This window comes from Polypterus senegalus, chromosome 4, assembly GCF_016835505.1.
Source record: "Polypterus senegalus isolate Bchr_013 chromosome 4, ASM1683550v1, whole genome shotgun sequence".
Lineage (NCBI taxonomy): Eukaryota > Metazoa > Chordata > Cladistia > Polypteriformes > Polypteridae > Polypterus > Polypterus senegalus.
Genome location: NC_053157.1, coordinates 7610222 through 7625472, shown reverse-complemented (window position 1 = coordinate 7625472; position 15251 = coordinate 7610222). Strand labels below are relative to the sequence as shown.

The following is a 15251-nucleotide window of genomic DNA, read 5'->3' as shown; positions in this document are numbered from 1 at the left end:
TCCACTAAATCCTTACCTATAGGTTATCGTGAGCTCACCCATGTGCGATCTACCAAACTTCAGGTGGACTTTGATAAACCTGGGTTTACATCCTGCCTTCTTGAGTTGAAGGCCGGCATTATCACAAAGTGTGTCCAGGACTCTCTGCTGACTGCTCTTTCAATGTGGCCGTTGACCTTACACTGGTTTTGTTAACACGTCTCCTTGATCACAAAACTAGTTTGGAGAGATGGCTTTTTTTCTTGAATTAAACAAGTACATTCCGTACAATCTAGTCAAACTTGACAAAACTAAAATCAAATCAACCCCCCCATTAGAAAGAGAGGAAGGCCCACAGCCCAAGTAAAACTGTTAAGAGTAGATGGAGATAGATAGATACTTTATCAGTATGCTGCTGCTGGAGTATGGGAATTTCCCCCTGGGATTAATAAAGAACAATATTAAATTAAAGAGTGATAACAATGCAGGTATAACAGACAATAACTTTGTATAATGTTAACGTTTACCACCCCGGGTGGAATTGAAGAGTCTCATAGTGCGGGGTCTCCTCAGTCTGTCAGTGGAGCAGGGCGGTGACAGCAGTCTGTCTGGAGCTGCTCCTCTGTCTGGAGATGATCCTGTTCAGTGGATTCTCCATGATTGACAGGAGTTTGCTCAGCGCCCATCGCTCTGCCACAGATGTCAAACTGCCCTGCTCCGTGCCTACAATAGAGCCTGCCTTCCTCACCAGTTTGTCCAGGTGTGAGGCGTCCCTCTTCTTTATGCTGCCTCCCCAGCACACCACCGTGTAGAAGAGGGCGCTTGCCACAGCCGTCTGGTAGAACATCTGCAGCATCTTACTGCAGATGTTGAAGGACGCCAGCCTTCTAATGAAGTATAGTCAGCTCTGTCCTCTCTTGCACAGAGCATCAGTACTGGCAGTCCAGTCCAGTTTATCATCCAGCTGCACTCCCAGGTATTTATTGGTCTGCCCCCTCTGCACAGTCACCTCTGATGATCACGGGGTCCATGAGGGGCCTGGGCCTCCTAAAATCCACCACCAGCTCCTTGGTTTTGCTGGTGTTCAGGTGTAAGTGGTATGAGTCGCACCATTTAACAAAGTCCCTGATTAGGTTCCTATACTCCTCCTCCTGCAGCCCACCATAGCAGTGTCATCAGCGAACTTTTGCACGTGGCAGGACTCAGTTTTATTGGAAGTCCGAGGTATGTTGGCTGAACAGGACCGGAGAAAGTCCAGTCCCCTGCGGCGAGTAGTAAAGAGAGAAAGGAGTCTTCCTCCCCAATATAGATGCTTATTCTAAAATATGATTGGTTAGGTCCTGCCAAGTTTTTAAAAAGTTTTGCACAGATCCTCTAAGTGTGAATTTGATGTGTTCCAATTTCAGATAGTATATATCAGTTACCCACTGACCTAACAGAGGTGAGTTAGGATTCTTCCAGCTGAACAAGATAAGTCTACGTGACAATAGTGAAGTAAAGGCCATTGTAGTTTGTTTGTCCTTCTTCACTTTAAGCCCACTTAAGAGACCACCAAACACAGCTGTTAATGGGTTAGGAGGGATTGGGACACCAAGGCTGTCTGAAAGGCATTTAAAAGATTTTCATCCAGAATGATGTTAATTTGGTACACGACGCTCAAAACATGTGGCCCAGTGAAGCTGGGGCTTGACTGCAACGTTCGCAGGTTGGCTCTTGCCCTGGAAACATTTTGGACAATTTTAAAACGAGACAGATGTGCTCGATAAAAAGATTTTAAGTTGAATAATTGAATGCTTTGCACATATGGAGCTTGAGTGAATTCTGGCTGCCTTATACTCAAGTTTCTGAAATGTTGAGTGAGAGATCATTTTCCCACTGTGTGCTGGGATCTTTGAAAGAAAGGGACTTCAAAATGGTTTTATAGATTATGGCCTTTTCTTGGTCCAGACTAGGTGCTATAGCACAGCTTCCAGTGGTGTGGAATAAGATTTTCAAGGTTTCTACATCTACAAGCCACTTTAATGAGTTCCGATCTTCTTAGTTTCAGGTTTGGACTGCAGGTTTGTTTTAAGTGCATCAGATTACATTTTTAATTGGAAAACAAATTAAAGAATTAAATTGCTGCTTAATAAATATGCTTATTAGCATAATAGCGAATGTATCTTTTATATGTTAAACATGTTGGCTTTGCATCTTCTTGATAAACAACTTATGAACATTTGATACTTTTTTTTTTTTTTATTTGTATTATTTGGTGATGTGTGTTGTGCCGCACGAGTTTTGGTAAGAAACAAATACTACATAATTAAAATGGGAATCCATATTTAAAACACCATCTCAGGAATTACAAATGTCTAGCTGATACTCTGAAGGAATAAAAAAACTGTATAAAAATACAGTAAATGCATATTTTAACAGGAAAAAATTTGATTGTGTGGGGAAAATGCGGGAGAGACGGGGAAAAAAAAATAGCAAAACCTTTTAGTTTTTAAATTAAAGCTTTGCGTCAGGTGGGTTTGTTACAGAAAAAATTAGTGACCGCTTGTAATTAATAAGAAGCATTTTATTCTCTTTTACTCCATATGAATTCAACATATTTTGCACATTAGCATGTATTTTAATATTTTATGGGCACTGAATAATAAGCCTACAGAATTTCATTTTATTAATAGAAAAAAATTAACAGTTAAGACTTATAATCTATAGTTTTAACTAGCAAACACATCCTGGGGAGCAGACCCCAAGACCCTGCGATCAACGGCCATCGGTACTGTTATTGAACAGCAGAGTATTGTGCACCAGTGTGGGGTTGGTCAACCCATGCCAACAAGGTTGACCCTGAGCTAAATAGTGCATGCCGGATCATCACCAGCACATTGTGGAGAACGTGCCTTCCCACTTTATACAGGCTGTCCGGGATTGCTCCTCCCCATATACGACAAGAAAAGTAGTTCAAGAGTAGATCGGTTCTGATGGACTCCAGACACCCACTTCACCATCACCAGGAGGTAAATCGCCGACTACCTTCTCGGAGTTTCGTCACAGTGGAACCCCTTAATCCCAAGCAGTTCACAAAACAGAGGCTTGAGAGGTGGTGAGAGACTGACTATAGTCCTCCCAACATACACCTCAAGAGCATCCCTCTCTAAGAAAGACTGGGCCGCGCTTAACCAAGCTAGGTCAAAGGTGGGCAAAACAAGGGACAACCTATTTAAAGGGGGCCTCACAACAAGCGCTGAATGTCCCTGTGGTGAGCCCACCCAAACAATAGACCACATTCTCCATGAATGTTCCCGTGGCCCTACATGTACCAATGAAGATCTTAAGGATTCTAATGACGCAGCTTTTACCTGGATACGGCAGTGGCGTGATAAACTATAACTCATCATATCTTAATTATAGAAAATACACTTTAATATAGGACATAAAAAAAAAAAAATCAGGCACACACAAGTCTCTCCCCCATCCCCCCCGCCCCCATTTAAAAAAAAAAAATCAATCTTTCATTGGTATCTTACATAAAAGCACCTGATCAGAGAATCCCGATTTGAAACCATTAATTTTACCAACTTTCATATCTTTTTCTTCTTCTATGTCTTTTAAGCTTAGGTGCCAGCAGGTCTTGTCTGAATTTGCTTGTCCAAATTGTGTTTTGCATTTGAAGTTAACATGCACTAAGTTATACCTATAATGTGTGATGATTAGAAAGAGTATAAATAATTCTTAAAATGCTTTAACTCCAACTTAAGTACTAATGTATAAATGGTCTCCATTCCACCCCCCAATGTTACACTCACCCCACAGCTCCCAATAATAAAAAAAAACAAAAAAACGCAACAAACATTTACACACATTTAATACTTTCAAGGAGGGTGAACAAAATAATTTTTATATAACAGCTAACATTTTTAGAAAATACAACTGTTAAGCTTAACATTTGACAGACAAAAACAAAAAAAAAAATCCTTGCACAAACACAAATTCTGAAACTGGATTTAAACAAAAAACATTTCAAAAACTAATCAAATAAATCTTCATTACATCTTCCTCTTCTGAGTACTTATGTACAGAACTGTAAAACAGAAAAGGGGAAAAAAAAAAAAAATTCTTAATACATAAATGAGACCAAGCAGTTAATCTACCATGATCAGGACAATAAATGCAGGAGCAAGTCTTATGCTAGATGAGCAACATACTAGTGTGGTGATGATAAAGTAAGCAAGGAAAATGGACAAGAGATGTGCACTCAGTGCAGTATAATTTCTTTTTATATAATACGCTACCGTGTCTGTCAGTTTGTCTGTCCAGGATTTTAAATCACCTGTAGCTCGCAATCCACTTGACCTATTGACCTGAAATTCGGCACACATATACTACGTGACGTCAACTATCTGCTTTCGGGGTGATTGACCTGCAAGCTTATTCCTCTTTTTAATTTTATTGTAGAATCAACTCTCAGCAGCGGACGGCTGTGCGGCGCATGTGTGCGGGTGCCGTTCTCATCCCTACCACCTTCACCATCATATCCCTTACCTCTTCGTATCTTAAATCATTCTTGAGGCAGATTGCAGATTTAAGTGCCAGATTAAGTGAAAAAATTAAGAAAAACGTACTAAGTAATTGCAACACAAACACTGGCTTAACCGGTTTTAACATGAAAAGATGCCCAGGAAAGAGAAGAAGCAGGCCACTAGGGTGGAGGAAAGAAGAACTGCTCAGGAAGCAGCAAGCACATCAACCTCTGAGAAAACGAATGCTAAACGTTAGGAAAACTATGAATGCTCAAGTCAAGTGTGTGCCGTTACTGGGGTCAAATAATAACCATCACAAAAGACTTAGATACACACACACAGAGCAAATGAACAAGCTAATGCTTACACTCAAGTCAAAAAATGAGAAGAACTTGAGCTGCAATGTGATGCAGATCCTGACCTAGTACCTAAGCTTTGGTTACTTTTTATTTTGAGAGTTTTAGTGGGACATCAATTCTACACTACTAGTTAAGTAAAACGAAGCAGAGATAGCATTAAATTAGACCCTGCATTAATGGAGATGGATCAGCTCAGAGAAAGTATTTTTTGTATTGTGTTCTTCACAATACAAACCTTTACCAAACTACTACTAAAGAAAAATGCTCTGTTTAACACAGACATACTGCACATTCATTCCTCATTTTAAAAACTACTTTGGTGACATGTTGCATTTAATTTCAAACAAGAAGACAGAGTATAACAGAATCTCTAGTCCTCAATAAAATCTCTAGTTACCATTGTTTCCCCGCAGAAAAGCATCTCCATATTTATTCTTCAGCTGCCCGTTGACATATTCTTCTGTTTGTTCAACGGCTATGTTCATATATCCATCTAAGCAAGCAAGTACACCTGTAACAGAAAATTAAAAAGAAAATAAAAAATTGACAGATTAACAGAAAGTTTATCTTTGTATCTCTTCTTTGTGTGGATAATGAAGACATTGAGGTAGGATGCCTGTCTTGCCGCCAAACTCCTATAGTTGCCTTTTGCAACAAGCAAATGGGGCGGTGTCACAAAGGTAACGTGCCAAGGACAGACGAGGGCATGGACACAGCAGTGATTGTGATGGCGCATGGTACATGGAAGAAATTATAGGATCGGTCTTCCATTCTGACTTATAAAGGATCCACTCTGGCATTAAAAGGAAATTTATAATGTTTTGTGAAAAGTAGCATGTTGTATGGAATTGAGACGTGGCCAAAAGAGGAAGATGCAGAACAACAGACATGGAATCATCTACTGACTTTTACAATTCTCCTGGACCTGCCATATCCTTTATGCCATAAAAATCAAAAGAATATCAACCCGGTACCACAAAGCCAAATCCTCAAGATCTTGTCACCTTCTGAGCTCCATACTTCAGGTTCTCATAAGTATACAACAAAATTGACAAAAGTCTTACAATTGGACTGCTGAGTGAAGAGAAGTGAGATGTCAAACACTATATACAAGGTTAATGTACAGTCCCCTCCTCAACTATTGCCACCCCTGAGAAAGATGAGTAAAACAGGCTATTAAAAAACCAAAACCACAAAACACCTTTTCGTGAATTAGTTACCATATGCACTCGCAGAGAAGTTCTCCCGTGGATAAGTCGGGACTTGATTTTATTGTATAATTTCTGGTATTTTATAATGTCCGTCACATAACTCACGCTATTGGTCCAAGAGATTATGATATGCTAACGCCCACCTGAGAGAGTAACCACAGAGCACACTGCCTTTTTTTTTTTTTCCTCTCTCTATGTATTGTGCCTACGTGACCATCCGGTAATGCCCAAACTATTCTGAAGCGACGTTTGCACTGTTTTGTGCATCTCACACCCTCATACACCTTTATCGTACGAGCATCCCTGATCTACCATGGACCGTTCAATCAGAAGAAAATATGAAGCTGGTTTTAAATTAAACACCGTTGAAGTAGTGAAAGAAATTGTCAGAGACTGCTTTTATGATCAATTTTTCGGGTTACAAGATCTGAGTTATATGCGAGTATATACGGTAAATCTCGCACTAAGAAAACAGAAAATAATAAATAAAAAAAAAGTCACAATCATTGTCACCCTTGCACAATATCATCCACTTCCAATAAAACAGTTTGCAGTCTTCTCCTATAACATCTAATACAGCAGGGAATCTTAGACTGTTCCTCTTTTCAGAATCTCTCCACATCATCCAGAGTCCTACGTTCTTTCTTGTACACGCTCCTCTTCAGCTCACCCCTCAGATTTTCTATGGGGCCATGAGAGGACCAGGACAGAAGATTGATTTTGTGTTCCTTTAACCAATTTTGCATTTTTTAGGACCTATGTTTTGGATCATTGTTCTGCTGGATGCTCCAATGATGCCTCACTTTGTTTTCTGGCAGAGGCAACCAGGTTCGAATTTAAAATCTTCTGGAATTTCAGAGTCCATGATGCCATTTACCATAAAAAGGCCCATAACATCACAGAACTTCAGCCATATTTGACAGCAGGAATAGGTTATTTTTGGTTTAGCCATCATTCTTTTTTTTTTTTTTTACACCAAACATGGTGCATTTGTTCCACAAAAATTATTATTTTTTTTTTTGTCTGATGAAAAAACGAGATTCCAATCAAAGTTTTAGTAGACTTTAGCAAACTCCAGGCGCTTGCATTTGTGGTAAACTGATAGGAAAGGCTTTTTTGTGTTCTGTTGACATGGACGTGGTGTTTGATGGTAGCTTTGGAGAATAAGTAATCCCAAGGTGCTACTTCAGTATCTTCCTGTCCTTGTCATCTTGCTCTGTCACACCCATCATCTGCATGCCCTCTCTCACCACATCCATAAACCTTCTCTTAGGCCTTCCTCTTCTCCTCTTGCCTGGCAGCTCTATCCTTAGCACCCTTCTCCCAAGATACCCAGCATCTCTCCTCTGCACATGTCCAAACCAACGCCATCTCGCCTCTCTCTCTGCCACCTCCAGCTCTGTCTCCTGTGCCACCGTCTCCAACCCATATAACACAGCTGGTCTCACTACCGTCCTGTAGACCTTCTCTTTCACTCTTGCCGATACCAGTCTGTCACCAATCACTCCTTACACTCTTCTCCATCCACTCGACCCTGCCTACACTCTTTTTCAGTTCTCTTCCACAATCCCTGTTTCTCTGTACTGCTGATCCAAAGTATTTAAACTCGTCCACCTTCACCAACTCTACTCCCTGCATCCTCACCATTCCACTGACCTCCCTCTCATTCACACACATGTATTCTGTCCTGGTGGTCCTCCTATTGCTCTTCTCTCATATCTTCACCTCTCCAGGGTCTCCTCCATCTGCTCCCTACTCTCACTACAGATCACAATGTCATCAGCAAACATCCCAGTCCACGGGGACTCCTGTCTAATCTTGTCTGTCAACCTGTCCATCACCATTGCAAATAAGAAAGGGCTCAGAGCCCTTGTAGACAAGATGTCTACAGTATGAACAGCTTTATTTATTCAAGTGAAAAAATCTGTATCTGATCATTAATTTTAAAGTGCTATAAAGTACAGTAGAGTCTTGCTTATTCGACATAAACAGGCCGGCAGAACGTCAGATAAGCGAAAATGTTGGATAAAGGGAGGTGTTAAGAAAAAGCCTATTAAAATGTCAAACTACGTTATAATTTTACACATTACGAACCTAATACAGTGTACTGGTTCATGAATGTCTCTGAACACGTACAAATCGGGTTATGACCAAAAAGTTCGCCAAACTTTTGCCTCTGTTCACGACCACACACTCGGTATAGGAACAAGCCAGTTTCCCTTTCGGTTTGTGCGGGCCGATGATTTCCGCACATGTTCAGTCTCTCCCTGTGCATTTCATGTGCAGCGTGAGAGAGACACAGACAGATACACGCATGCGCGCACGAGAAAAAGAGGGACACACGCGCAAACCTACGCAAAAGAGACACGCACGCACCCACCCACGTGCACACACACACGCCCGCAAGAGAGACACACACGTGAGCGAGAGAAGCACGCACACACCCACACGAGAGAGAGAGAGAGACGCATGCACACAGGCCAGAGGGGGCTGGCCACATAATCCACTGTAATCATGTTTTACAACAAAACATCAAAATTTTAACTGAAAAAATGAATTTAGCAACAAAAAATAGACTACGCTCACAACTTGCAGTTCTTGTTGCCAATTGATGCGTTTTTTTGGGTGGGACGTCGGATAATACGGAATGTTGGATAAGCAAAGGTCGGATAAGCGAGACTCTACTGTAAATGACTACTGATTTCCAAGCATATGATAAATGAAATTGAATAATCCTGTTATGCAGAGAAAAACCTTTTAAGAATCAGTCAAATATCTTTATTGGTTCAGGAGATCTGACATTTTACAAAGGCTTTCAAATACTAAAAATTGTCATGGTCAAAATCTTTGAAATGGGCCATCAATCAAATGAAAGGGAAAAGTTTCCATTTTTTTTTTTTTTTGAAACCATGTAGCACACCATCTGAGTGAACCTCCATGGAATGACCGATGTTTGGGTTCTGTATTGTGTACATCTTACTTCTACATGCCGGATGAGACCATCATTAAAGACAAAGCTTGAGGAGTTTGAGCGTGGGAGGAGTGGGTTTGGGTCAGACCTGTCAGTGGCCTGCCCAGAGTCACTTGTCCTTCATGTTAATGCCTAGGGTTTTGGAATGGGATGTCCAACAAGCGCATACAGGTTTAATGGTCTGGTGTCCACAAACTGTTGGTAATATAATGTACTATACAATGAGAGTGGCATCCCTGCACAATTTATTCATAAAGCTCTTCACGTTGTAAAATAAAGACTGTTCCTTTAAGAAGGATGTCCTCTGTATGACAGCAATGCACGTTTTGTGGTAAAATATAAAATCAACTGTGTTGCATTTGTTAGGATTGGCAATTTTTGGCAATCTACCCAATGTCTTCTAAAGGTACTGATCAGATACTGCACTGTATATGGATTTTTTTTTGTCTCACATACCATCCCCATGCAATGAAAACACAGCTTCAATAAAGTACACCAATTAATGATTAAGTATTAAAAGAAAGGACTTTAAACCTGTATCTTTCTCCTGACAATTATGTAAACTAACTACTTTATACATATAAGGCTTTAAATGGTTGTGGCATTAATTGGTTTTGGCAAAGGCAGAACAACGTATTAACATTAAAACATCAAAAAAAATAAATAAAAACACAACCTTTTCTGTTCGATATCCATTTGAAGCATTTCAAAAACTTTTTTCAGTTTTATATTACTTGCTATACGCATTTCACTATTTAACTCTCACCATGTACATCCTGAACAAGTTTAAATGAATCTGTTTTACATCTCCTGAAGATTTTTTTTTTTTTTTTTTTACTAACTTTAGAAACCGAATGGATGGATGGATGTGCACGAATCTGTAAATGTGGCTTATGGTTGCAGGTGTATATCCAGGCAGTAATGGACATCAAGGTAGAAACCACAGACTGGTTACCAGTCTGCTGCAGACCACACTAATGCACGTTGACCACAATATAATGACCCAACTTTACATTTTCATTTTTACCTCGATAATCAACCCCCGAATTCAATTTTACAACCACTGGTCTTCCAATGATCTGCTTCAGGAAGTCACTAGGCGTTTGCTTTCGAAGACTCATTTTCTTGCAAATCTGAGTAAATAAAAGCAGGAAAATATCAAAACTATTTTTTAGAATACACACTGGCATTTTTGTTCTTCTTTTACATATGTTAAAGTTTTATAGGTGAACGTTTTACTTGCATGTGCAAATCAACATGCCTATTTTGATAACCCTTAAGTAGGCACAGTCGCATGTCATGGCAAGGACTAGAGGGGGGGCAATCTGGAGTGGTCTCCCCTCGACTTTCTTGTATACTCAGATATGGGAATATTTAAGGTGTAAATCACAAAGAAATGGTTATTCTTATTACGTACATTAAAGAACCATCAACAACAAATCAAAATAACATATTGAACAAATTATTATAAAAGTTGAATAAATCAGACTCTGCATGAATCAAAAACTACCACTTCCAGTTAGCGGAAATAGCACAAACGTTGATAGAAATCTACGTTTTATACCTGACACTTGTATGCAAAATTTGGTTGACCTAACAAAGCGTACTCAAGTTATTATATTTACATACACACAGACATAATTCCAAAAAATGGTATTTTCTAACTCAGGGAGGCCTATAATGTCGAGAACTATAATTTTTGGACGATTACAATACTTTCCCTATACTTCATAAATGAGAAAGTAAAAACAGGCAAGTATCCTTTCCCCACAAGAATATTTGATCCAAAGACTTAAATGATACAGTCCTGTAATTAAGGTAAGGTCACCCCTTGGAAATTGTTGATTTTTTCCAACATATTTGAAAGGCAAACAGTGCCCAGAGATAAAGGAGATATACTCTAATAAAACCACAAAAAGCAAACACAACAACAGATGTTTGACAGCTGAGGACAAAGTCAGTCCACCCTTAGCCTCAGAAGATGGTACTGTCTCCTACAGTTGAAAATGACTCATTGTAAACATTTTGCATAAACTGCAGTCTACAGTTGTGGCCAAAATTATTAGGCCCCCTTATGAAATTAGGCAGCACTCCTGATTCCAATAATGAAAATGACCATTAACAACAAATGTTTGTTTTTTAAAGCGTATCTGTGTCCAAAATAACAAGGTCCACTAATTGTAGTTTGGATATTTTACTGACACACTGAGTGGAAACAAGAAAGGGCAAAAATGAGACATCCAAAATTATTAGCCCCATGCCCATTAATAGTCAATACTGTACCCTTTTTGAGCCACAACTGACAACAATCTATTAGAGTAGGTCTTTACTAGATTAGCACAGGTCTCCTGAGGGATTTTGGTCCATTGCAAATTGTTCTAGCTGGTTCAAATTGCGTGGTTTCCGAGCATGGACATTCACTTTGAGCACTCGCCACAGATTCTCAATGGAATTGAGGTCTGGACTCTGTGCGGGCCACTCCAAGATCTTGGTTTTGGTATCCTTGAAAAACTGTTGAACTGATTTTGATGTATGCTTTGGGTTATTGTCTTGTTGGAAGACCCAGCGACGACCTAAGCCTAGACTACGAGCAGATTTCTGCATATTCTCCCTCAGAATGTCAACATAATTTTCTTTTTTCATGATGCCATGCACCCGAACAAGGCTCCCTGTGCCTGAGGCTGCAAAACAGCCCCACAGCATGATGCTCCCACCACCATGTTTAACTGTGGCAACTGTGTTCCTAGGGTTGAAGGCCTGTCCCTTTCTTCGCCAAACATAAGCAACATCCATGTGCCCAAACAGTTCCAGTTTAGTCTCATCAGACCAAAGCACAGACTTCCAAAAATCATCTTTACATTTCAAATGTTCACGGGCAAACCTCAGTCGGGCTGTGATGTGCGCTCTTTGAGTAAAGGGGTTCTTCTGGGACGATGGCCGTGAAGCCCACCACGGTGAAGAGCCCTCACAACTGTGTTCCTTGAAACATCAACTCTAGAAGAGGTCAGGTCAGCAACAATCATCTTGGCAGATGTCCGGGGTTCCTTGCTGACATCTCTGACTATTTTTCTCTCCAGAGATCTTGAAATCTTGCGCTTACGGCCACGGCCAGGTTTGTTTCTAACAGAATTTGTCTCCTTGTGCTTGGCAATGATGCAACGTACAGCAGTTCTAGACACTTTGAATTGCTTGGAAATGGCAGTGTAGCCTTGCCCCTTATCACGAGCCTCTGCTATCTTCTTTCTGAGCTCCAGACTGATTTCCTTTGTCTTTGGCATGGTCAGTAACAGTAGTCCCTCTCATGTGTTCAAGAGCCCTGTTCCTTGGGAGTCTTTTTATGCTGATTGAGTGTTGTTAGGAAGCCAATTGATTGCACAGGTGTGGTTTCAAAGCTGATTGGTTAATTAGTGTAGGTGTGTTTTGAAAGCAAACATTAACATGGGGCTAATATTTTTGACCACCCCATTTTTTACTATATTTGATATAAAGCAAGACTAAAGATATATTTTATATTACAAAATGTATCAAAAGCTAGTAAATAGCACTGGTGGATGTTTGATTATATCAAGTTTCATCAATGTTGCAAACTTTGGGAAGAAGTTTAGGAAAATGTTCCATGATTCCAGGGGGGCTAATAATTTTGGCCTCAACTGTATGTCCGCTTCTCCAAAAATTCCTTTTGTTGCAAGATGTTTGAGTTTTCTTGCTTGTCCTGCCTGTTAACATTTCAATGGGATTCTAATCAGGGCTTTGACTAGGCCAGTCCATAACACTCCATTTCTTCTTTTTGAGCCATTTCTTGGTGGATTTGGTAGTGTGCTTCGGACCATTATTACGTCGAAAAGTCTATTTCCAGATCAACTTCAAATTTTGGACAGATGACCTCACATTCTCCTTAAGTACACTTTGATATAATGCAAAACTCATACTTGACTTGAAGCAGTTCTTGAAGCAGCAAAGCAGCCCCATAGCAGAACATTTCCACATTAATGCTGCATAGTTAGTATGATTTTTCTTCTCCTGAAATGCTGCCAAACATGTCTACAGTTATTGAGACCAAACAACTCTTATCTTTAAATCAACCTTCTAGAGCACATTGTTCCAAAAGTCCGGATCTTTGCCTATATGTTCAAAGGCAAACTTTCATCTTGCTCTGATGTTCTTTTTGGACGGCAAAGGCTTTTTCTTCCCCTCATGCAGGTCAAATAAATGCAATCTCTTTGACTGTATATGCCTGCACTTTGCCATCACCCGCAGATCCCAGGATGAAAATTCGGGGTTCTTTAAGAATTCTTTTAGTATCAAAAGGTAGGTCTTAGGCTGAAGTTTCAGGGCTGACCAGTAATGGACAAATTAGCAGTTGTTTAAAATCTGTGCTACTTGTAGATGACTTTCCGTACAATGAAATGATTGATTACAAATAATTTAGTGATCTTTTCAAATGTCTTGAAGCACTCCTATGCAGCCACAACCTTCTTTCCGATGGCCTTAAACTGCTTTTTTTTTGATCTTGGCATGATGACACCCCACACGTCAGTAGCAAAGAGGGTACCAGACCCTACAGATGTGTTGCTTTAAATCACACAAGATCCACCTGCAGACCACACAAGGTGGCTCTAATCATTGGCACCTCATCTGGAACACTGGACTCTGACTTCATGGATGTGAAGTGGTGAGAAACGGAGGGATAGAATTACTTTTCTCATGCAAAACACCTGCATTGTGTTCATTCTGATTACAAGAAAGAACACACTACTTCAATTTCATACATCATTTACTCGGGTATATTACCTTTACCTGTAGGCCACGTCTTCATGAAGATCTAATGTTCGCCTGTTCAAATATGTTGAGAAAGTCAGCAGTTTCCAAGGGGTGTACTTTCTTTTTCACATGACTGTATCTCGAGAAGTAGATAGGGCAGCAGATTAAACGTTCCAGTTCTCCAAACATTACTACCACCTCCAAGTTGAACTTTGCAACACACATTTATGGAACATCTGCAACAGGACTGATACTTTCCTTTTGCCAAGATCAGTTGAAAGCCAAAAGAAAATGAAACGCACCCTTTTGTTACAAAACAATTTGAGGATTCCGTCGGAGAAACTGTATACATTTTTTCCCCCCAAAAAATAAAGCGCAGTAAGTTTGTAACTTTGTTTTTGGACCCATCCATTGTCTATTCTTTCATGCAGTTAGTTCAGTGTCAGGGGCAGCGGATGCCCGTGCCATTTCTCGCAGTTCATACGGCGTGCCAGACAATCTCAGCGTTCTCTCAAATGGGGACAATTTAGAGCCGCCAAATAGCAGAAAAGAATAACTGCAAATAATAATCATTATATATTAAACTTACCCCACTAGCCAGGCCGACTTTTTAAGAGAAGGACACAAAATGTATTGTCTGGGGCCCATGGCAAAGCTGAACTTGCAGTCTCGTACTTTAATTCCAAAGGACATATCCAACATACACTAACTCTCACACGTAAAGTTCATGACCTCTATTAACGCTCTTAAAGAGCAATACATGCATGCCGTGCATAATCTGAATTATCAACCTATAATAAGTTGATAAGCATTCCAAACAAACCGCTGTAGGCCCCAATGAACTGCTCATAAACTTAACCTCGCTTTATTATTGCACTTTTAAGAGAAATGCCGCATTAATTCTTGTTCCTGACTATAAACATTAACATCCTTATTGACCTGTTTGTTATATATATATTTTTTTTGTTCACACTTTTATTTCTTTACAAACGTGAATTCAAACTCGCACTGCTTACCTCAACGTCGCTTGTACGATTTTTCCCAGTAAACCTGACGAAACCACGACAGCCAATAAACAGCTATAAAATAGAAGCACGTGGACTACGGAAGCTGTGAAGGCTCAAATGTCAGTAAGCGGCGTCTAATGGACAGTATCCGGGAAACGAGGGCTGCTTCTATGAGCTCGGGTTTATTATTATTATACTTATACAGTATATACATATACGTATATATTTATATTATACTTATAATATATATTATTCTAATCTTTATTACTGTTAAACGATTTTAATCAACTTTTCCTGTTTGTCTTGGTCAAATTTTGCAATCAATTTTTTAACCCACCTTTACCGGACCAATTTCATTCAGGATGCATGCATGATGATCTCCGGTGACAACGCAATACTTCATCAGTTTTGACCCGGGATCTGTATGTTAATTATGTCAAATTTGAATTTCT

The 15251-nt window shown here is 39.8% G+C and overlaps 1 protein-coding gene across 1 annotated transcript; it reads right to left on the bottom strand.

Annotated features, from left to right (window-relative positions):
* Positions 1–3847: 3847 nt before the first annotated feature.
* lsm6 (LSM6 homolog, U6 small nuclear RNA and mRNA degradation associated) lies at positions 3848–14888 on the bottom strand. Its single transcript, XM_039750212.1, has 4 exons — positions 14809–14888; positions 10059–10164; positions 5247–5360; positions 3848–4051 (listed from the first exon to the last, which is right to left on the bottom strand). Exons 2-4 carry the CDS (start codon positions 10150–10152, stop codon positions 4017–4019), a joined length of 243 nt encoding a protein of 80 aa, XP_039606146.1. The 5' UTR covers positions 10153–10164; positions 14809–14888; the 3' UTR covers positions 3848–4016.
* Between the last annotated feature and the right edge of the window lie 363 nt (positions 14889–15251).